Source organism: Pelodiscus sinensis, chromosome 3 (assembly GCF_052426305.1).
Source record: "Pelodiscus sinensis isolate ZL-2025 chromosome 3, ASM5242630v1, whole genome shotgun sequence".
Lineage (NCBI taxonomy): Eukaryota > Metazoa > Chordata > Testudines > Trionychidae > Pelodiscus > Pelodiscus sinensis.
The window spans coordinates 174802739-174826250 of NC_143054.1; the positions used below are offsets into that span (position 1 = coordinate 174802739).

Genomic DNA, 23512 nt, shown 5'->3' on the forward strand with positions numbered 1-23512 from the left:
CTTAATACTGCCCTAGAGCTGTAAGGCTTTTAAATAAACATTCTCTAATATACTTACGGTCATTGCACAATGGTCCACTAAAGGAGGTCATACTGCAGTCACAGCTGAATCCATCCCACTGCTGCAAGCACACTCCTTGGTTTGCACATGAATCCTCTTGGCATGTGGTACTGGGCCCTGATGAGAACATACAAAAGGGACTAGCATTTTGTTTTTCAAAGTACCATGTTTGTCTTTGGATCACATAGTAGTTGCCAACATCTCAAATCTAATAAGCAAAGGGATCGAAAGTAGAATTTATTTAAAACTTTCTGTGTTATGTGGAGGCATGTACAGTACAAGATCTTTTATTTTGGCTCCGAAACTGACAGAACATAATTTATAAATATAAAGAGAATGAACAGAGGCAAGAGTGAATTTGAGGGCAGTAGGGAAGTTAACATTATAGCAAGCATGGTTAATTTCACATCACACCATTAACTGGCTAAATTTTTTTTTTAGAACGTCCATTTATTTATTCTTTTTCCTGGTCAATATATTCAAAACAGCAAAATCAGGTATCATGGAAAATGGGAAATAAAGCTAAATGAACCAAGATCAGAAAATTAAAAACAAGCTAAGAAATGAAGCTACATTGTATTGTACCTTAAATCCCAAAAATTACTTTTAAAAAGAGCTGAGTCTAAAATAAAGAGTTTGGTTTTGGTATTGTTTTGTTTTTGGCAAGAATGTTGGCAAGTATTGATGCACATGCTTTAGTGATCCCATGCAGGTTCTTTTTTAAACCAAAAAAAAAAAAAAAAATCAGTACTAATGAGCTGGCATGCCCAAATGCGACATACACATGAAAAACAAAGCTATTCTATTTCTAGAGATTCATAACTAGACCACTGAAAAATAAAAGAATTTTATAAAGGTATGATCAAAGTATTAAAGTAATCACTATACAAACATATTCAAGACTGAAAGCCTTTATGCAAATTATGCTGTAAAATAAAGGTTCTTGTATCATGTTTAGAGGAAAAAAGAGTAAATCAGAGTTTATTGCAGGAAATGTACAGAGCATTTATTGTACGAATCCAACTGCATTCTGGGTTTCAGTCTAGTTTAATACACACAGGGCTATCTACCTTGCAAATCAGCTTTCATCAATGCAACTTTGTCAGCAAAATAAAAAAGCAAAATATATTAAATGTTAATAAGCAATATTGAAATGGCAGCAAACACAGAAAAACATTCAGAATAAAGTGCATGCTTTGCTGTTAAAGAGAGAAAGAAATGCCATATAACAGAAACAAATTAATGCTAATAGCCATAAATCTTCAGGCAAGCAAAAATGAGAAAGCAGTAATTTGCCATTATTTTACTACAAATATAATGGTTAATTGAGCTGATGATATGCAATGAAGGCAACTTTTTTTCTTCTTCTTGGATAGATATGAATGCATTAGCAAAGTGAATGCATGGCTGCGTCCTGACTAGCCATTTGTCATGTTCAGATACAGTGAATTCTACAGTCATTAGCACATTCTCCCTTCCCATTTTCCTCTCCTCTAGACCTTTCTATGTGATTGTGAGAGAATTAAGATTGAAATATACATCATGAACCATATATTGCCTTGGATCCACATATATAGATCTCCCATTGACATGCACTAATTAAGGAAATAATCATGAATTTTTAGACAGCAGCTTGTGACCTGTATTCAGAAAAGAAGGAACATCTAGGACAGCCATTCTAATTTCTAAGCAATTTTGAGTTCAAAAGTTTTTTTTTAAACATTTGGGCATTACATCATTCTTTGTATGCATTTGGGTATCATAATGGTTGACAAGTCCCTCACATTTTTTTTTAAACCAGAATCTGCTACTTGGACACCTTACAAAAATGAAGTGCAAATATGTGTAGGTGTTTAAATGCTATATATTCGTGCATTTATTTACACATTGGTTATGCAATGTTAGATCTCATCATCTATTTAAAATTAGAAAAATGTCATGTGAAATTAACGTAGAAAACCCACAGATACCAAAGCCAAAAAAAAAAAAAAAAGCAAATGCTTAATTACATGGGTGTGGAAGAAAATACTTTGTGCAACTTAGGGAGCAATGGCCTTATTGAGTTTTTGCTATTGCTCATATCATTCTGAGTGTTTATGAATTTGCAGTTCTTATATATGATGTATAAATATTTCTCCAACACAATTTGCTCAGAAACAGATTGGTGACAACCACATGACTGATTTTAAGTGAAATAATATTTTTTTAAGACTATACTTGTTGACAGAATAAAGTATGTTTAACTGATGCTAGCAAATATCACACTACCTATTACCATTGGGTCCATAATTTTATATACATATTATAGATTAATTTGTATTTATCTAAACTACTTAATAAGGTGTTAAAATATGCTACTTTGAGTAGCTTCCTTATGGTTCCAATTAGGGATGTAAGAGTTTAACCATTTAATCAGTTAACAGATAAGTTGATGCTTATAGATTTCTGTTACCAGGAATACTGTGCCCGCTCCCAGGGCACTGGCTGACCCATGCTGTGGGCTCTGTAGTGTGAGCTGGCTCTCAGAGAGTCTTCTGCCATGCAGTGCTACAGCCTCTACCAGCACCACTTCTGGCCTTGCTCTGAGGGAGACAGCACCCTGGGAGCGGGGCCCACAGCTGGGAGCTGGCATGTGTTGGGAGCCTGTCAGTTGCAAAACACACAGCGTTAGGCTGCCAGCATCCTGGGAATGGAATCAGCATGGGACATCACTATGTGTGCTGAGGAAAATATTGATATTTGGCATGTTGCTTAAAGACCAAAGTCATGGAGTCCATTGATTATATTATCTTCTTAAAGTATGTCCCTATCTCTTGTAATTAATGGAGAAAATCTGTATGTTTGAAAACGTAGACAAAAATCCAATATATTTCATTTAATATTGCATTATTATTTAACAATGCAATTAACTTCATGATTAACCACAATCATTTTTATAAGTTGAGTAATTTGTTTTGAGTTAATTATGTGAGTTAATTGACAGCCCTACTAAAAGTGCTATTAAACCTGGACTATATTTGATTACCTGGATATGGATAAGAGCTCTGGTAAGTAAAATAGGCTACTGCCTATTTTTTTATTCTCTTTCATTTTATATGACAAACTAGCTCTGCAATTCTCAAACTTTAGCAAGCCTAGTATCCAAGTTTTGATTAAAAAAAAATTAGGGACCTTCTGACAGATGCCTCCTCTGTTCTCCTCCTGCCTCCCCACACACACAGGCTCCATCCTGCCTCCCTCTGTCAGTCACTCACCTTCATTGGGCTAGGAAAGGAAATTGGTGAGGATAGGGGTGGGTTGTGGGTGGGGCCATAAATGAGGGATTTGGGATGCAGGAGGTAGCCCCTGCTGGGCTCGAGGGTTGGAATATTGGGGGTGAAGGTTTCAACTGGGGGTGAGGATGTTAGGTTTTATCCTTCCTTGAGCAGGGGAATATTGCCTAACCCCAGTCTTCTACGAGGAGATTGGGGGTTGGAGATTGTGGACTCTGGGAGGAAGTTTGGGTGTGGGAGGGGACTCCAGGTATGGAGCAAAAGTTTCAAGGTGCAGGGTCCCAGCAGTGCTAACTGAAGCTTCTTGAAGTAGATGCCAGGTTCCGGCAGCTTGTAGGTGCTGGAGCAGCTAGGGAGGCTCTATACATTGCCCTCATGTCCAAAGGCATCATCGCTTTAATTCCCACTGGTTGCACTTCCCAGCCAAGGGGAACAGCAGAGCTATCATTTGGGCAGGGGCAGGGCATGGCTGCTCCTGATTGCCTCTGCATCTAATGGCATAGGACCTGATGGATGCATCCAGGAGCTACAGTATATGGGAGAAGGACATGTAGGGAGCCTGCACAAGCCCCGGGATATAGATCCTAGGAGGCACTGTGAGGGAGAAAGGGAAGAAAGAGAGGGTGGAGTTGATTAGCGAGGCCTACACACTCCCAAGAGTTTGTCCATGGACATACATGACTAGTAATGTAGGCAAGGGAAGGCCAATTGCCTTCTGAAAATTGCCTACACTGCCTAAGTGCCCAGGAGGGGTTGGAGCTGCACCATGTGGCAGCCCGGCTTCCCACCGGCCTGTGAAGTTTGGGGCCACACCATGTGGCAACCTGGATCCCCAGTGGCTGGGGAAGGCTGAGACCATACCATGCGGCAGCCCAATCCCGCAGCTGGGGTTAGGTGGGGCTTGGCTGAGGGTGGGGGATGGGTTTTGGCTTTGGGCAGAAGGGGCACAGCTTTGGCTGCCTTCCCCAACTGGGCCTTCACCCACCACCAGTGTCCACAGACCAGAGTCTGGGAAACTCTGAACTAAGTTATATAATCACTGATATGGAAATCCTATGAGTTGCAAGCACTTAGCAGCTTCTTGTAAATCCATACAAATAAGCCAAACCTCTCCATGTCTTACAGGTGTGAAAGTAGGGCCCATCACTTCTCTCATTGAATTAATGGGAGTTTTACTAAAGAATTCATTGGAAACAGGACCTTTAGCACATAGCACAAAACATGGAGGCTACGTCTACACTGGCCCCTTCTTCGGAATAGCCATGCTAATTTAGAACTTTGGAATAGGGAAATGCGCGGGGGATTTAAATATCCCCCGCGGGATTTAAATAAACTTGGCAGCCGCTTTTTTTCCGGCTTGGGGAAAAGCCGGAAAAGAGCGTCCAGACTGGCGCGATCCTCCGGAATAAAGTCCTACTTGAAAGTAGGAATAAGAGATCCTCCGGAATAGGGCTTTATTCCGGAGGATCGCGCCAGTCTGGACGCTCTTTTCCAGCTTTTCCACAAGCCGCAAAAAAAGCGGCGGCCATGTTTATTTAAATCCCCCACGCATTTCCCTATTCCAACGTTCTAAATTATCATGGCTATTCTGAAGAAGGGGCCAGTGTATACGTAGCCGGACAGTTTATTATGTCCATTATGTTTATTATGTCTTTATGTTCCAGTCTAGACCTAATCCAAAATCCATTTATATCAATTACAGTCTTTCCACTGATTTTAGGAGGTTTCGGATTATCTGAATACACTAAAAGTAACACATAGAAAGCCCTTCCACATTCAGATGAGAATAGGCCATTTTGTTTTAATTATTGAAATGTGTTTATTATTGTATCAGTTGTCCAAAGTGAAATAATACTGATTATTTAATGAAAACTAGACTGAAACTTGTTAGGTTAGTAATGTATACTACACAGTTTGTTGCATCATTAATCTTTTATATTTCATCTTTTAAAGTGAAAAATTATGGTTCAAATTACACAGAAAATTTAACAACAGTTTTTCTTAATAAAAATCACACTCATCTGTCATACTTTTATTCTGAAGAAGTTTTCATTATTCTGATGATTTCTTTACTGAGGGTTTATAGCTTTCATACAGTCTAAGTACATAAATAGATGTTTAGGGATTATTTTAAGAATTAGTGTGAATGAATGGAGGGCATGTCAGTCCCAAGATATTAGAGAGACAAGGTAAGTAAAGAAATATGATTTATCGGATCAACTTCTGTTGATGAGACAGACAAGCTTTTGAGACACACAACTCCTTTCCTTTCCCAGACCTATAGAAGCTCATCTCTGTCACTAGCAGAAGTTGATCCAATAAAAGATATTCCTTCCCCCCATGACTCTGTGAAGAAATGGAACAGATGGTAAATCAAGGAATCATTATTAATAGCTCAGTCTTACTAGCTTGATTTTGTCTGGATCAAAGCCCTTCATAATCTCTGAAGAGACTCCATTTACTTCAGTGAGTTTTGGATCAAGCCCATTAAGCTAAACCATCACGTAAGGTAAAATTCACTTCCAGCTGATTCTATGGGAATTCTCCATGAGGAGTGAACCTGGCCCTTTAAGGTAGGTGGGCTCAGCACCACCTATGACTAATTAAGCTGCTTCCCAAGGGATGTGTTTGAAACCACAGATCTTAAAGCAGGTCACCTACTCCTCAGATAAAAGATTAGCAAGTATCACAGTAAGAGAGAAAACCAAGGGGAATAATCAGGTTCCTAGGGAAACCATAGACTAGGAGAAAGGACCTGGAAAGGAGCTTTCCATGCCAGATTGGTGGGTGAAGTAGGGCTCAATGAAGCAGCTAGAAAATCATGTGAACCCATAAAGTTTGAGTGCAGTGCCCCAGCTATTTATAGAATGAATGGGGAAAGATAGGTGCCGCCCAATGGGAATCCCACACCAAGCATTGTAGACAGCTTCTCACCTAAAGAACCAATGGGAGATGCTAAACTGTGTGTGTTTCTGGGAGAATGCTAACCCTCATCTATCTCTTGGATACAAGTTCATAGGTCCAAGCTGCGGGCAGTTGTCTCCCGCAGCTGCAAAGCTTCTCTGGGTGTAAGACACCTGTACTATTTTAGTAAGGAAGAACCTTTGTTATAACTTCGAGGCTTGTGGACAATGAGGCTACTTATTGGGAGACTCCCTTTCCATCTGAGTTCAAGTCCCCCCGTCATCTGAGGCAGCAAAGGACTCTGAATTGAGATCTGCTATCTCTCAGGTGAATACTCCAACAGCTGGGCTATACGACTATCTGATGTGGAAAGAGGGGGTGTCTCATTCTCTCCTGTTGAAGCTGTATAATTGTAAAAGGTCATCGAGCAAAAAAAAAATTAGATCCTGGTCTCCCATCTCTAACCACTATGATACAGTCATTCTCATGCATGTTCTCTCTCTCTTGTTCTCTGGCCTTATGTAGAAGCTATGTTATCGTGGATAAATAATGAGAGAATCACTGGGCCAGAGAAAGAGAGAATGAATTAAGCTTAAGCCTTCATTAAAACAAAAACCAAACATTTTCTTGATTTGAAAGTCATTGAGAGAATATTAACATGGAACATCAGAGTGCCATTTTTGCAGTTGCTTTTCAGAGCAGAATAGTACTTTAGTATTAGTAATGTATTGGAAGTGAGCTGCTACATTCAGAATCAAGTGAACACATTTCATGTAGGGACAGAGAATTGATTTAAACTATGTGGAAAGAAGGTACGAGAGGAATTAGAGAGAGACCCAGCAAAAACCATAGTTGAACTCCTTGAAATCAATATTCATATTTTGTAGCTGGGTCCCATCTGCATCAATAACCGAAACTTTAATCACTGTGGCAAAATCCTGGCTTTCTTATTTAAACAAATATTTTAGAGCCTAATTCATCCAACACTATTCGTACAGGGTGTGAGAGAGAGCAGTTTGGCTTCATTAATTTCAGTGGGTAGGAAAGTTTTCAACTCCACTCCCCAACCCCTGCCATTATAACCCAAGTAGGAAGCATAATTCAGGGCAGAAACTGGAAGACTTCTTATACATTAGCTAATGTTAAAGTGCTATATAAAAATTAATTGTTACTATTACCATGAATAAATAAATATACCACAAACGAAAGACTTGAAAATTAGCTCATCACTATAGAAGAATCCACAGATTATATTCAAGATACTAAATATATTCTCAGGTTAGTTTGTGCTTTGTTGAGTAGAGTTATACATTTCTTACTCAGAATCATCTACTCTCATTATAGTGTATACAAGTTATGCCACAATTGTTTGTGTGTATGTGTAATGCTGGTTACATAGGTAAAATATAAACCCATTATGTATATACTACAAATTAACAGGCCTAGCAGGACAAGATACAAAAATATCTGCTTAATTTTGGAAGTGCATATGATAAAACTACTATATTGTACCTTCACATCCTCTTTCTATTTGCCCATTGCAAAACAGGGCATCTGAGATCAGATCGGGGAGACGTCCATTTAGATCCACTGATGCAAGGCAACCTTGAAATCCCTCCTTTGCATGCACCAGTTTTGGTAAGGATTTATACATTTCTTTCGCCACTCCTCCAATATACAAATCACCTGTTGAAAAGAAGTAAATATTAGTCTTAGAAAATGACTAGTCATAAGTAGGTCTTTTGGTCCACTTAAATTTCTGGACTTGTAGTTCGACATGATATATATGGTATGGAGACACCATCACTATAGTGCTCTGAGAGCTCTGGGATGTTAAAACTTGCTCCCTCTTCAGTGCAAAATGTCATGATAAAAAAAACACTTGTGTGACTGAGGAAAATAGAAAGGGTGAAAAATATGCTTCCCACAACAATGAACAAGTGGAAAAGAGCTTTTCTTTTATCAGGCTGACTTCTAGAATTCCTAACTGAATTATTTTGATTCTGTGAGATTTTTGCTTCATTTTTTCCAGTACTCATGTATTAAGGGTTCCTATAGTCTTTTACAGACCTCTTTTAAAATCAGAATAAATATATCTTGCAGGTCTGATGTAACCTTAGTGTTAGATATTTAGACTTTTTGATATCTAAATGAAAGATATAACAGGATCTGTCTGTTTCAAGTGTCTAAAAGTACAATACCACCATACTATAGGATTATTATTTATTCTGTGCCATAGGATAAGTAGAATAAGATAAATCCTTGATCTCAACAAGCTTTTACCCCAATGTAACTGTCTGTGTTATAATTTGTTAATAGAATTCTTAGGTGATTACATGACCTCATCACCATAGGATCTGAGCACTTCACAGTGTTAAATGTATTTTCACATTGATAAAGTGGTGAACCAATTAGTGGACTTGCACTGCTCAAGAAAGAGACTTGAACAGTACAAGACAGTATGTTCCTGACGTTCAAGGCTCAGAGCCGGAGTGACTTTGCTGGTTTATTTCTCTGTGTGTTTCATGAGTGACTCTGGGAGCATTCATGTAATTTAACTTGATGTGGGGCTCCACATGCATTTAAGCTGAGTGATAACATGATTGTAGCTCAGGGGTGGGCAATAATTTTAGATGGGGCACCACTTCAGAAATTTTTCAAGTGGCCCTGGGCTACCCCAGAAGGGGTGGGGCCTCAGGCAGAAGGGTCAGGGTCAAGACACTTCCCCGCCCACAGACCCGGATTGGCCTGGGAGTGGAGACAGCATGCAAAGTCGTTGTCCCCTGTTGTTCTAAACCACTGGCAGGAGGAGACTTTGCATGCTCCCCCTGCCCCAGGTCAATCAGGGCCTGGGGGCAGGGGGATCACGGGAAGTCTCTCTTGCCTTGTCCCCACTCTGCAAGGGTCATACGGTGCTTAGAGTCAACCGCCAGGGAGATTTACCTGGGTGGTCGACAAATACCTTTGATGTCGACAGGGGGAGCGTCCAGACTATCGCGCTGAGCCGACAAACAGCTGATCAGCTGTTTGTCGGCTCAGCGCGGCAGCCATGTAAATTTAAATGAAGCGGCGATTATTTAAATCGCCGCTTCATTTTACTATGTCTGGTAGCCTAATCTACATGCCTCTGGCGACAGAGGCATGTAGTCTAGATGTACCCTAAGTGCCCCACACCCCTGGCAAGGGAGACTTCACACACTCCCCTGTCCACAGGCCCTGATCAGCCTGAGGGCTGGGGAACAGTAGGGCATCCGCAGCCTGGATCAACCTGCTTGGCCGGCCGCATCTGGCCCATGGAGGCCCTTTTAGCTACCCCTGTTGTAGCTCTATGGAGGAGGGACAGTATTTTTGTTCCATTTAGTGCCTAGAATAATAGTATCCAGGCCCACAATGTTATTGCAATACAAATGATTAATACAAATAATTATGAATGTCAGTGAATTATATACAATATCGCTGTAGTGGTACATTAAAAAAAACTATGGTTGTCAAACATTGAAAAAAATAACAGCAATTAGTCATGAGATTAAAAAATACTTGCCATTAATAGCAGTTTTAATTGCACTGCTAAACAATAATAGAATACCAAATTAATTTTATTATAAATATTTTTGGATCTTCTTCTAAACCCCCACATATACTTATTTCAATTAGAACACAGAATATGAAATATCCAATGAAATATTTGTATTATAAAAAATAAATAAACACAATCATATTTTTCAATTCACTTCATCCAAGTACTCTGGTGCAATCTCTGTACTATGAAAGTACTGCTTTCATATGTATGGTTTGTGTGTGTGTGTATGTGTGTGTGGGGGGGGGGGTTCTTTTTGCATAACTGCACTCAAAACAATGTAAAGCTTTAGAGCATATAAACAGATGCATGAACGGCCATAGAAATGCCTCCTCTAAGCCTCCCACATGCCCTGATGCCTGCACTTCCCAGACCATCAAGCCCCTTCCCTGAAGGACCCAAGTAATGCTGGGAAAGTCTTCTAGTTAGCAATATTTATAGCAATTTATGCTAAGAAAAAAGTAATTACATCTCACAATTCAGACCATAAGTTTGTTGCCTGCTGAAGTTCAAAAAAGAATTTTCTGTCCACCCCAAATAGCTGGGGGATTTGAAGAGCATGCTCTGCTTTTCTTTGGTGCATTACTTATCATCTCTTCATAGTAGGAAATCAGATAGAATAGACTAGTGGTCTGATCTGATATAGCAATACCTATTTTCCCTCAAGTAGGGCATAATTAATTCCTTAGTAGGACTGGAATTGGTACAATGGTCCATTGCATTGGAAATAAGACAAATAATAAAAATGTTCCATCTTTTTTCTCATGTGGAACTCATTGAAAATTAAACTCTAAGAGTTTTCCTGAAGTACTTATCTGTCAATTGTTGTATGACATAGATATAGTTTGGCTGAATTTATTATGGTGGTCTTGAAAGTGGTATATATCAGAAAGGTAAAAAAAAGTCACCAAATATCAGAGCTAATGCACAAAGATTAAGTTTGTGCTCTTTCATTTCACGTTCTTGTCTGCTCTACTATAAAACCGAAAGAAGTTTACATTTCCCAAGCAGAAGCTTCCAGTTTTTTTATTAATAAAAACTTCAGAGATATTGAACAAATATTGACAATATTCTAATAATTCCTAGACCTCTTTCCCCAGGCAAGATAGTCCACTGTTACATAAGGACATGTTTTAAAGGGCAGTTATGGTGAATAACTATGACAATGCCAGGTCACAGATGCAATATAAGAAGAGAAGCTCTAAGTATGTACTTCTTGTTGGAAGTTGTCAGCCAGATCAGGGATGGAAAATAAGCTGGAGCAGGTTTGCCAGGGTTAGCCCCTGTTTGGACACCCACATTTTATTTACCTGTATATCTACAGGCATAGCTGCTTGCAGCTCCTGTTGACTGCAGATCACAATTCCCAGTAAATAGGAGCTGTGGGAAGCAGCACAGACCAAAACATCACTTCTTGCATCTCCCATTGGCCAGAATTAACAATCTGTGGCTAATTGGAGCTGCAAAAGGCTGCACCCCCAAGTGCAGGTGCCCTGCCAGGGGCTAACCCTAGCTAACTGTGTCCGGCCTGTGGGCTGCTTATTGACCATCCCCTGAGCTGGATACATCCTCAAATAACCATAAGACCCACAGAAACATGAATGTTATAATATGATGTGAATATTTTATTCATGTTATATAAGATTATTCTTCTAAAAAATTAGTATCACCGTAGTGGCATTGTATGTTTTGTAAAATATGCTTCATGCAGTTGTCCTACTTTGCAACCTACTTGCGTTGCTCATTGGTGACTTCTGCATAAACTGGAATATTTGAAATATGTTTATGACGACAAAAAAATCTGAGGCAACCATAAGACAACTCTTTCCAGGCTCAGTAAATATCCTGAATAAACTGCAAGAGGAGGACAATTTATCAGCTGAAGCAGCAGGTTTCAGATCACTGAACTTTATTTTGTATATGCTTCAGAAACTCTCACAATATCTCAACTACTTAAAAGAAGCACAAGACAAACAAAATAAAACAAAACAAATAAAAATCAGATGCTGGAAAGAATCCAGTTTATTGAACTTGATAGCCAGTGATGAGTTCATAAACCAGGCACTACCACAGATACAATTAATTTGTTAAAAAAAAGTGACATCTCAGCATTAGCACTATAAAATGGAAGTCTGCAAATCTCATAAAAAAACAAAATCAAATGGCTGAGGTGATGATGCTAGTTAGCCAACATTGTTAAAGGAAATAATGAAAACAGTTTCACGTGATTCCAGAAAATGACCATGTTAAATTATGTCAAGCAAAATACTGAATGATAATATTCTACACTGAGAGAATTATCAGAAGGGTAGCTGTGTTAGTCTATCCACAGAAATAACAAGGAGTCCTGTGTCATCTTAAAGACTAAGGCTGCGGCTACACTGCTGGTTTTCTGGAAGAAGACATGCAAATCACACTCGCATTTGCATATCTTCCTCTGATTCTTTTTGCGGACGAGGTTTTTCTGATATTTGGCTCCAAGTAGACAGGTCCAAACATTGGAAAAAAACCCACTTTTGCAAGACCCCTTATTCCTCATAAATCGAGGTTTACAGGGTCTTGCAAAAGAGGGTTTTTTCCCGACATTTGGCCCCATCTACACGTTAGTAGTAAACCAGTCATTCCCAGTCTTTATTCAAACCCAATTTAACAGAGTCAAATTTGCAAATGAATTGCAGATCTGCAGTTTCTCTCTGAAGACTTTTGGAAGTTATGTGTGTATTGCTGCGCTGGTAATAGCAGAGCTGGGAATTTTCTATCTACATATTTTGTTGAAAGATGGCTACTTTTAAATCTGTTACTGAGTATCCAGGGAGATTGACGTATTCTCCTACTGACTTTTTTCTGTTACCATTCTTGTTATCTGATTTGTGTCCATTTATTCTTTTGTATAGAGACTGTCCAGTTTGGCCAATGTACACAACAGAGGAGTACTGCTGGCATGTAATGACATATATCTCATTAGTAAATGTGCAGGTAAATGAGCCCCTCATGGTGTGGCTGATGTGGTTAGGTCTGATGATGGTGTTACCTGAGTAGATAAAGCTGGCAGCCGGGTTTGTTGCAGGGATTGCTTCCTAGGTTAGTGTTTCTGTGGCATGGTGTGTAGTTGTTGGTATTTGCTTTAGGTTGGGGGTCTGTCTGTAAGTGAGGACTGGCCTGTCTCCCAAGTTCTGTCAGTAAGGGGTTGTTTTCCAGGATAGGTAGTGGACTCATGAAGATGTGTTGAAGAGATTTTACCTGGGGGCTGTAGGTGATGGCCATCAGGGGCGGATATAGGGCAGGGCGAATGGGGCGGCCACCCCGGGCCCCGCACTTCAAAAAGCCCCGCGCATGCGCCGTGGTGCCACCGCGCATGCACATGGCATCACTGGGCATGCGCCATGGCAAGGGGGGGGGGCCGCGAAATTATGCTGCCCGGGGCCCCGCAAAACGGTCATCTGCCCCGATGGCCATTAGTGTTCTGCTATTTACCTTGTTGGGCCTGTCCAGTAGTAGGAGGCTTCTGGTTACTCATTTGGCTCTGTCAATCTATTTCCTCACTTCCTCAGGTGAGTACTGTAGTCTTAAGAATGCTTGATAAAGATCTCATAGGTGTTTGTCTTTGTCTGAGGGATTGGAGTAGATCTGAATGTATTCTAGAGTGTGGCTGTAAGCAATGTGATACTAGAAGCATGTAGATAAGTATAGAGGTAAGTAGATTTTCGGTTTAGGGTGGTGTTTATGTGACCATCACTTATTTGCTCTGACCAGATTGGCATCTTTAGCACTAGTCCTCTTCTTGATAAGGTAACTCCTTTCTTTTTATGTGCTAATATTTTTATGCTGCCTCTGCAATTTCCACTCCATGCATCTGATGAAGTGGGTTTTTGCCTATGAAAGCTTATGCCCAAATAAATCTATCAGTCTTTAAGGTAGTTGGAAGTCTTTTAGGGATTGGACAACTTGCATGCAGGTCCCCTAACACTCTAGAAAACATGATTCCACTTCTTACTGTCCTATTCTTGGACAAAATCCACCCCAGGTCTTACAATCATCTTTCCCTGAGAGTAATGTAACTGTACTGTGTACTTTCATCATCCTCAGTGCATCGTAGAGTGTGTTCTCCCTGGCTCATTCCACTGTGTTGGGTTCTTCAGGTATTGGAGCCCCCTCCTATTGCCAAAATTAATTCCTCTTGTGTCAGCTTCTCATCAGAGCTTGCAGTTTCTGTCCTAATGACTCTGCCTCAAGTGACATGGGCACACTAGTAGAGCACCAGATTTGTCCTGCTACTATCACCTCTTTGGGCATTTTTCAATATCTGCTACCATGGAGTGAGTAAATAGTGCTACTATGCCCTTCAGTTCATGACCCTAAATGCATGTGTAAACCCTCACATTCCTCAGTATTTCTGCAGCATCTAGGCTCTCCTCAATTTCAATTGATTCCTTCTCTTCTGGGAATCCTGCCACCATCACAGTCTTGGTTGCTGAGATTTGTGCCCCTTGGAACAGATATTCTATTTTTTCCTCACCCCCCCCCCTTTTTTTTTAACTGAGAAGAAAGTCTTGCAGGTGTTTCTTTTCTCTGTGAAGGAGAGTGTGCATAGCAAATCCGCATACGGGCCATCTAGTGTAACTTCAGTGTCCTCATGGCCAAGATGGAATCTGTCCTCCCTGGTGGCCGGAGGGAGAACTGGGGTTGTCTATGACCCTGAGAGAGGGTGGTTGGCAAGTGTAGCAAGCGGTGGGCACAGCCCCCTAGTATTTCTTTGATAACTTAAAGACTCTAACTACCTAATCACAGTGGAGTTGTGAAATGCCCATCTTTAATTGACCATAGGAGGGAATTTCACAGGCACAAATGACAGGCATCTAACTCCAACTGATTTTCAATGGGAGTAAGGTGGTTAATTAATATTTGTTCCTTCCCTCCCTCACACATGATTTACCTTGTGTGACAGGCAGGTCAGAGCAAGAAAGGATTCACACTTGTAGGTGAAGTTTAAACACTTTTCAGCGTGAACTTAATTGTAAAACAGAGGCGTCAATGTAAAGAATTTTTACTCTTCTGACAGCCCAAATGACGGTTGAAAGTGTCTCATCTCAGCAAGACCCAGAGAATAAGAGAACCCTGTTGCCACTTCCCAACTACATCTTTCGGCTCCATCCTTCTTTGTAGAGCTCATCCATGCTGCACTCAACACCATGAGCTTCCACAAGACATCCCCCTCTTGTGTGCCTGAAGATCAGGATTAATTATCCCATTCACAGATAGTCTGTCTCTGCACAACCAAATATTAAAGAGAGGCAAGTAGAATCCTTCCACTAGCCATAGAAGCAAAGCCAGTTCCTGCCCTGCCTACCACTGGGTGGCATTAATACACTCCCGCATTCCACTAGCAAAGGCAATATATACAAGAGAGACTGATAAAGACCTAAATTATGTCCAGCAGCTTCCACAGCACATGCACTCTAGCATGAGCCTTTTCAAACTTGCCTATGGTAGGGTGCTATCTTCGGACTGTCCTCCCAAGGCATAGAAACATAGAGTCATAGAACACTAGAACTGGAAGAGACCTCAAGAGGTCATCAAGTCCAGTCCCCTGTCCTCATGGTAGGACCAAGCACAGCCTACATCATTCCAGATACATGTCTGTCTAACCTGCTCTTAAATATCTCCAGTAATGGAGATTCCAAAACCTCCCTAGGCAATTTATTCCAGTGTTTAACCTGACGTGATTTGGTCTTTACAAATCCATGCTGGCTGTTACCTATCACCTTATTTTCTTCCAGGTGTTTGCAGATGAATTCCTTAATTATCTCTTCCATTATCTTTCCTGGCTCAGAAGTTTAACTGACTGGTCTGTAGTTTTCTGGGTTGTTCTTATTCCCCTTTTTATAGATGGGCACTATATTTGCCCTTTTCCAGTCTTCTGGAATCTCTCCAGACTTCCATGATTTTTCAAAGATGATAGCTAAAGGCTCAGATACCTCCTTTATCAGCTACTTGAGTATTCTAGAAAGCACTTCATCAGGTCCTAGTGAGTTGATGTCATCTAATGTTTGTAATTTTTAACATGTTCTTTTTTGTTTTAATTTCTAAACCTACCCCATTCCCACTAGCATTCACTAGGTGAGGCATCCCTTCATCAAACTTCTTTGTGAAGACCAAAACAAAGAAGTCATTAAGCACCTCTGCCATTTCCAAGGTTCCCTCCTCACTAAGCAATGAGCCTACCCTGCCCTTGGTCTTCCCTGCATGCATTTGGACCTCAGTTCCTTGTTCTGAAGTTGAAAATATTCCCCTTCTGCCAGGGTTTAATGTCTTAAGTTAAATATATATAAATCTCATTTCCAGTGTTCTCCAGGCATATCACCTTCCCCTGGCAAGCCTCCATTGTGGGGCTATGACCTGCTTCACACTGGTCAAGGTACCCCAGAACCCTTCTGGATGGGGCTGTTCCCTGCTCTAAGTCAACTTTTTCCAACGGCCCTCTTAAATTACAGTCATCTGGTATGAACGAGACTGGTCACCAAATCTTTCAAGCAAACAGAACTCAGGATTTTCACAATGAAGTTCTTTCTGCTCAGGTGTCTCTGCTTGGATAGGGGTATAGTTTTCTAATCACCCTCAACACTTGGAAGCTGAATCAAGCTCCCACAATCCTTTCCCCCTGGGCTGGGAGAGGTTCTCGCAAGTACTTGCCTGTATGCTCCCATTCCAGGTATACCTACACAGCAGCTAGAAGGTAGTTTCTTGGTGCAGGAAGACAGATGCTCAGGCATGAACTAGTGTGATAAAAATAGCAGTGAAGCCATGTTGGCCTGAGGTAGCCACTCACATAGCCCTCTGGCAGCCAACCTGATCAGCTGCCCATCCTGCTGTGGCCACACTGCTATTTTCAGCATATTACCTCAGGGACAGTTAGCAGGAGTTTGTCCATCCATGCTGGGAAGCTCTCCTGCTGCTGCATAGACATATCCTCTGTAGGAAGAGATGAATTATATGCTGCCCTCTTTCTTGGGGAATGTCCTGAATGGCTGAGGAAGAGAGCCACTCTTCCTTGTTCCACATTACACTGATGCTTCTGGTTTCTTAAAGAAACACTAACCTGATACGCTTTTTTTCCCATCTTCAAATACTAATAACCAGGGAATACATCTTCTGTCGAAGCATCTGCCTCTGTCATTCCTAAGCCACTCACCTGCTCTGGGCTCCTAAAACTTAAAAGAGTATGTCCTTAAAAGGAATGCCCCTCTTACACAGCCCCTGCAGTACAATGTAATCCTTGCTCACCAACTTGCTTCTTAGTTCCATGAGAGGATGAACTCTGTCTGGAGTTATTGAGAGAATAAGAAAGGCAGAGAGAGTGGAGACTTTGGCCCACATTTTGTCACTTGTGAGAATCCAAGCTGTATTTTGAGTACCACATAGGAACTTGTATTTTCTATACTCAATGGGACACTTTGGTGAAGAAATGTAGGGTCTCTAGGATATTTCTTCTCTTGTAAGTACAAATTCCATCTGTTCCAAAAGACCTTCACTTTAGCAACTGCAAATGGAAAGGGCCATTTGTTCACTGCCAGCGTTTTTGAACAGTTTTTGCTGAATTATTTGCTCTTACAGATGCTTTAGGACACTAGTAGATGTGCAATGTTTCAGGCACTGCCTGTGCCTTCCACACTTTCCATGCTAACAAACTAAGGCAAAGAAGTTATATGTATTTACTGGAATTGAACTGTGTAATTACAGGAATGAACCACATGCCTAATTTCTGTCTGATACATAATACAGTGCAAGCTGAAATCTGCTGCTTATATCACAGAGACTGCCCTGTGCAGGTGCCTTCCATATCCTCCATCCAGAGAAAATAGACTTCTATGTGGCTGTCTACTGAGCTCTCTCTCTATGAATTCCTTTTCAGCATCTAGCACAGATTGCAGTTCTACTTATCAAGAGAATTTATCAATGATATTCCTGCCCCTGAATGACACTTCTCAGTCTTTTTAATATTCATGGGTGCTTTGCACACTGTGACTTATACCAAAGACAAATAGATGAAGTAGGTGCCAGAGAGTTAACAGCTTTGATGGGCACAATGAGAGAGCATTCTGCAGATTCTTTTGCTGCTAATTTGACAGTATGTCACATTCCAAGTTGGAAGTAAACTAGTCCTGCTGCTCCACTTTTCTCCAACTCCCCTGATCATATTGTGCTATCCACTACCTGCTGCCTTTCAGACTTGCCTCACCAGCCTCAGCTGTGCGGCTGCCTTCAGTCTTCTCTCCTGCTGTTGCCATGCCATCCAATACTTCGTGTCTTTGCCGTACCTGCTGTGCTATCTACCATTGTCCCCCACCCCCTTGTGTTGCTGTTGCAATGTTATTTCCCTTCCCTGCTGTATTTTCCCACCCAATTCACTGCTTGAGAGCAAACCTATATATGTTGGATTAAAAATGTTACATTTCACAGAAATATACAAATTTGTTGTTTAAGGATTCCAATAGGGGTGAGGAGCTAAGTGGGGGTATGTCTACACTACAAAGTTAGTTCGGACTAACGGACGTTAGTTCGAAATAACTTTCATAGGCGCTACACTAGCGCTCTGTTAGTTCGAATTTAATTCGAACTAACGGAGCGCCTAGTTCGAACTAGGTAATCCTCATTCCACGAGGATTAAGCCTAGTTCGAACTAGCTAGTTCGAATTAAGGGGTGTGTAGCCCCTTAATTCAAACTAGTGGGAGGCTAGCCCTCCGCAGGTTTCTCTGGTGGCCACTCTGGCCAAGATCAGGGAAACTCTACTGCCTCCCTCCCGGCCCCGGACTCCTTAAAGGGGCATGGGCTGGCTAAGATGCCCGTGCCAGGTGCAAGCCTGCCAGCACCCAGCCAGCAGACCAAACCCTGCACCTGGCACAGATCGAGCCACCCACCCGATGCCCCCCAGCTCTCCGCCTCTTCCCGGGACCAGGCTGGTGGCTCCCGGGAGCTTGCCCGGGACCGCAAGAGGCGGGCGCCTGCCTGGGCTAGTGCGGACATCGTGGACCCCGTCCACAATGTCCACACTAGGCACAGGAAAGTGGCCGGCTTGGGCAGGATAGCTGCCAGCCTGGCCACCCAGGAGCAGGTGTGCAAGAGAATCAAGGGGGTCCACTGAGACCCCCGACCCTGAGCCCTGAGCTTCCAATGGCCGTCCTGGGTCAGACCAAAGGTCCATCTAGCCCAGTAGCCTGTCTGCCGACAGCGGTCAACCCTAGGGACCCCGGAGGGGATGGACCGAAGACAGTGACCAAGCCATTTGTCTCGTGACATCCCTCTCCAGCCTTCCACAAACCTTGGGCAGGGACACCACTCCTACCCCCTGGCTAATATCACTCCATGGACCTAACCTCCATGACTTGATCTCACTTCCCTTTAAACTCTGTTCCAGTTCTAGCCTTCACAGCCTCCTGCAGCAAGGAGTTCCACAGGTTGACTCTTTGCTTTGTGAAGAACAACTTTCTGTTACCAGTTTGAAGCCTGCTACCCATTCCTTTCCTTTGGTGTCCTCTAGTCCTTCTTTATGGGAACTAATGAAGAACTTTTCTATATGCACCTTCTCCACCCAACTCCTGCTTTTAGAGACCTCTATCCTGTCCCCCCTCCGTCTCCTCTTTTCTAAGCTGAAAAGTCCCAGTCTCTTTAGCCTCTCTTCATATGGGACCTGTTCCCAACCCCTGATCATTTTAGTTGCCCTCCCCTCTCCCACCCTCTCTCTTCCCCTGTCCCACCTCCTTTTCCCAGTCTCCCCCAGTTTTGTTCAATGAAGACAGATTCCATTTTGGAAGACACGTTATCTTTATTTTGTACATCAAGAAGAGGGGCTAAGGAAGGGTAAGTGGAAGGAGGTGAGGGAGGAATGGGGCACGAGCCCCCGATGGGGAGGACTGGGCTGGCTCTGCGGGCTTCTGGGGGTGGAAGCTCTCCTGCAGGCCGCCAATTGTCCCCTCTGCCCAGATGGCAGCCTGCGGCAAGTGCAGCCAGGCTGATGGCCGAGTGCTGTGATGTGCCCAGTGTGGGCACTCAGGGCACTCCAAGCCAGGACTGCTTTGCAAGCAGTTCACCCCTGAGAACTGTCTGTCCGGGGTGGGGGTCGGGACCGTTTAAGCACAGCCCTCAGCTAGCCTGAGAAAGCATCTCCACGCTCTAAGTCCTCCTCTGATGCCCTGCCGGCACTGCTTCCGGCCATCGTTAACCCCGCTTCAGGGTCCACTTAATGTGGACGCGCTAGTTCGAATTAGCAAAATGCTAATTCGAACTAGTTTTTAGTTCTAGCTGTGTTAGTTCGAATTAGCTTAGTTCGAATTAACTAATTCGAACTAAGTTAGTTCGAATTAGCGCTGTAGTGTAGACATACCCTGGGAGGGAAGATGACTGTAGCGGGTGAGTTTTGAATAGAGTAGAGGGAGTGCTAGGCACAGAGGTGTTTAAGCCAGCAGTTCTCAAGCAAAATTTTTGATGATCTCAAAGGACACGTCTATACTTACCAGACAATCGATGCTCCAGAGGTCGATCTTCTAGCATTTGATTTAAAGGGTCTAGTATAGAGCTATAAATCGAACGTTGAGGGCAGCCTCTACCAGAATCCAATAATCCTCTTTCTTCGAGGAGTAAGGGAAGCTGATGGACCATTTGTTTCCGTCAGCCTCCTGCTGTGTGGATGCTGCCATGGCTCGGCTTAAGGTAAGCCGAATCCAGCTTCACATTTTGCATAGCTGGATGATGTACCTTAAGCCGACCTGCATCGTCTAGTATAGACCAGGCCAAAGTGTGGTTGCCAACTCTTTCTGATATCAACTTTGAAAATGTTGCTTAAAAATAATACACATAAACATATCCAAACCACAGTAATGTATTTATACAGGGTTTTTGGCAGATTCAATAATAATAACGTAATACAGTTGTCTCTATTATTTACGGGACCTAAACAGAATAGAAACATAAATAAGATGCTTTGCATATTCTTGTAGACTTGCTAACTAGTAAGTCTGCTTCTGTGAAAAGTGATATTTGTATATGTATGTTAATACTGTAAGCAGGATCTGAAGGAATGTGTCCCTTACAGCTAGCTAGAAGAGACCCTGTGTCTATATCAATACAGTTTGCTCCTGTTTTGCTTAGATTTGTTAGATAGTCAGCAGATGGAGTGGTATTTTACTCATTGTAATCAACTTAATTTGTAACCTAACACCAGCTATGTTTGTAATAAATGCAGGGATCACTTAAATATGGTTACTAATGTTTGTAATTTTGTGAGAATACAGAAAAGCAGGACAGTGCTATGTTGCTCCAAATAAAAAGGCTCACAGTTAGCAGAATGAACCTTTCTAATGCAGGGGGCTCCACTTTGAGTGCCTTATGAGAGGCAAGGGATGAAGAAAGGTTAATCTGGTCGGGCAGCTATATGGCTTCCCCTACCTCGACTGGTTTAACCTGTCCCCTCCCTCTCCCTTCTACCAGACACACACTGTTCAAAGAATAGGCATTATTAGGTGCCTCTTTCGCAAGTTAATTATGCTGGAATTATGGTTCTTCTACCCTGCTTGTGAAGCTGAAATCACTGGGAGATTAAACTGTTTGAGACTGATGGGCAGAAGTCACAGCCACAAAGTGGATGGCCGCGGATGACTCAGATCCAGGAGGCTGGTAGTGGAGAGATGTGATGAGCATCCAAACGGGTGGCAGAGAGCTGTGATGAGTAGCCAGCAGAGCAGCAGCAGCACAGTGAGTGGTCAGCAAGGTAGGAGCGGAGAGGTGTAATGATCAACCAGCATGGTGGTGGCACAGAGGTGAGATGAATGGCCAGCAGATGAATGCCAAGCATGGTGGTGGCAGAGAGTAGTGTACAGGCAGATGTGAGTGACTAGCGGAATAAGAGGTCTCTTTACCTCCTCTTACTTGGGATGGGAGGTGAACTCTGCGGATGCAGCTTTGAACTCTGGGTCTGCTCTGACCAAGGGTAGCAACTGTGAGTGGGGTGCAGAGAAGGTTTGGGCATGTGAAAGGAACACTTATGTTGCTGGATTTAAGAACCTGAGGGTATGTCTACACTACAAAGTTAATTCGAACTAACAGACGTTAGTTCGAATTAACTTTGATAGGTGCTACACAGGCAAACCGCTAGTTAGAACTTAATTTGAACTAGCGGAGCGCTTAATTTGAACTAGGTAAACCTCATTCTACGAGGACTAACGCCTAGTTCGAATTAAGTAGTTCAAATTAAGGGCTGTGTAGCCACTTAATTCGAACTAGTGGGAGGCTAGCCCTCCCCAGCTTTCCCTGGTGGCCACTCTGGGCACCACCAGGGAAACTCTTCTGCCCCCCTCCCGGGCCCGGAGTCCTTAAAGGGGCATGGTCTGGCTACGGTGCCCGTGCCAGGTGCAAGCCTGCCAGCACCCAGCCAGCAGACCCTGCACCTGGCACGGCATGAGCCAGCCACCCGCTGCCACCCAGCCCTCCGCCTCTTCCCGGGAACAGGCTGGCGGCTCCCGGGAGCCTGCCCGGGGCTGCAAGAGGCGGGCGCCCGCCTAGTCTAGTGTGGACATCGTGGACCTCATCCACGACCTCCGCACTAGGCACAGGAAAGTGGCCGTCTAGGGCAGGATAGCTGCCAGCCTGGCCACCCAGGACCAGGTGTGCATGAAAATCAAGGTGGTCCCGTGAGACCTCCGACCCTGAGCCCTGAGCTTAGAATGGCTGTACTGGGTCAGACCAAAGGTCCATCTAGCCCAGTAGCCTGTCTGCCGACAGCGGCCAACACCAGCTACCCCGGAGGGGATGGACCAAAGACAATGACCAAGCCATTTGTCTCATGCCATCCATCTCCAGCCTTCCAAAACAGAGGCCAGGGACACCATTTCTATCCCCTGGCTAATAGCACTCTATGGACCCAGCCTCCATGAATTTATCTAACTTCTCTTTAAACTTTGTTATAGTTCTAGCCTTCACAGCCTCCTGCAGCAAGGAGTTCTACAGGTTGACTCTTTGCTTTGTGAAGAACAACTTTCTGTTATTAGTTTGAAGCCTGCTACCCATTCATTTCATTTGGTGTCCTCTAGTCCTTCTATTATGGGAACTAATGAAGAACTTTTCTTTATGCACCCTCTCCACACCACTCGTGCTTTTATATACCTCTATCATATGCCCCCTCCGTCTCCTCTTTTCTAAGCTGAAAGGTCCCAGTTTCTTTAGCCTCTCTTCATATGGGACCTGTTCCCAACCCCTGATCATTTTAGTTGCTCTCCCCTCTCCCACCCTCTCTCTTCCCCTCTCCCAACTCCTTTTTCCAGTCTCCCTGAGTTTTGTTCAATAAAGAGAGTTTCTATTTTTGAACACACGTGTCCCTTATTTTGTACATCAGGAAGGGGGGCTAGGGAGGGGTAAGTGGAAGGAGGCGAGGGAGGAATGGGGTACGAGCCCCCGATGGAGAGGACTGGGGTGACTCTGCGGGCTCCTCAGGGTGGAAGCTCTCCTGCAGCCCCCCGATTGACACCCCCCACCCGGATGGCAGCCTGCAGCAAGTACAGCCGGGCTGATGGCTGAGTGCTGTGATGTGTCGAGTGTGGGCATTCAGGGCACTCCAAGACAGGACTGCTTTGCTGTCCCTCATCGAGTTAGACAGCGAGCGGGGAACCCCTGAGTACTGTCTGTCCGGGGTGGAGGTCGGGACCCTTTAAG

The 23512-nt window shown here is 43.1% G+C and overlaps 1 protein-coding gene across 9 annotated transcripts in view; it reads right to left on the reverse strand.

The window, feature by feature from the left end:
- Window positions 1-23512, reverse strand: part of NRXN1 (neurexin 1) — a 1118405-nt gene that overhangs the window by 501463 nt on the left and 593430 nt on the right. For all 9 annotated transcript variants that reach the window (XM_075925467.2, XM_075925456.2, XM_075925455.2 and 6 more), the window contains 2 exons: window positions 7749-7922; window positions 58-177 (listed from right to left, as the gene is read on the reverse strand). In XM_075925467.2, the coding sequence (XP_075781582.1) occupies window positions 58-177; window positions 7749-7922 (294 nt within the window). The remainder of the gene's footprint in view (window positions 1-57; window positions 178-7748; window positions 7923-23512) is intronic.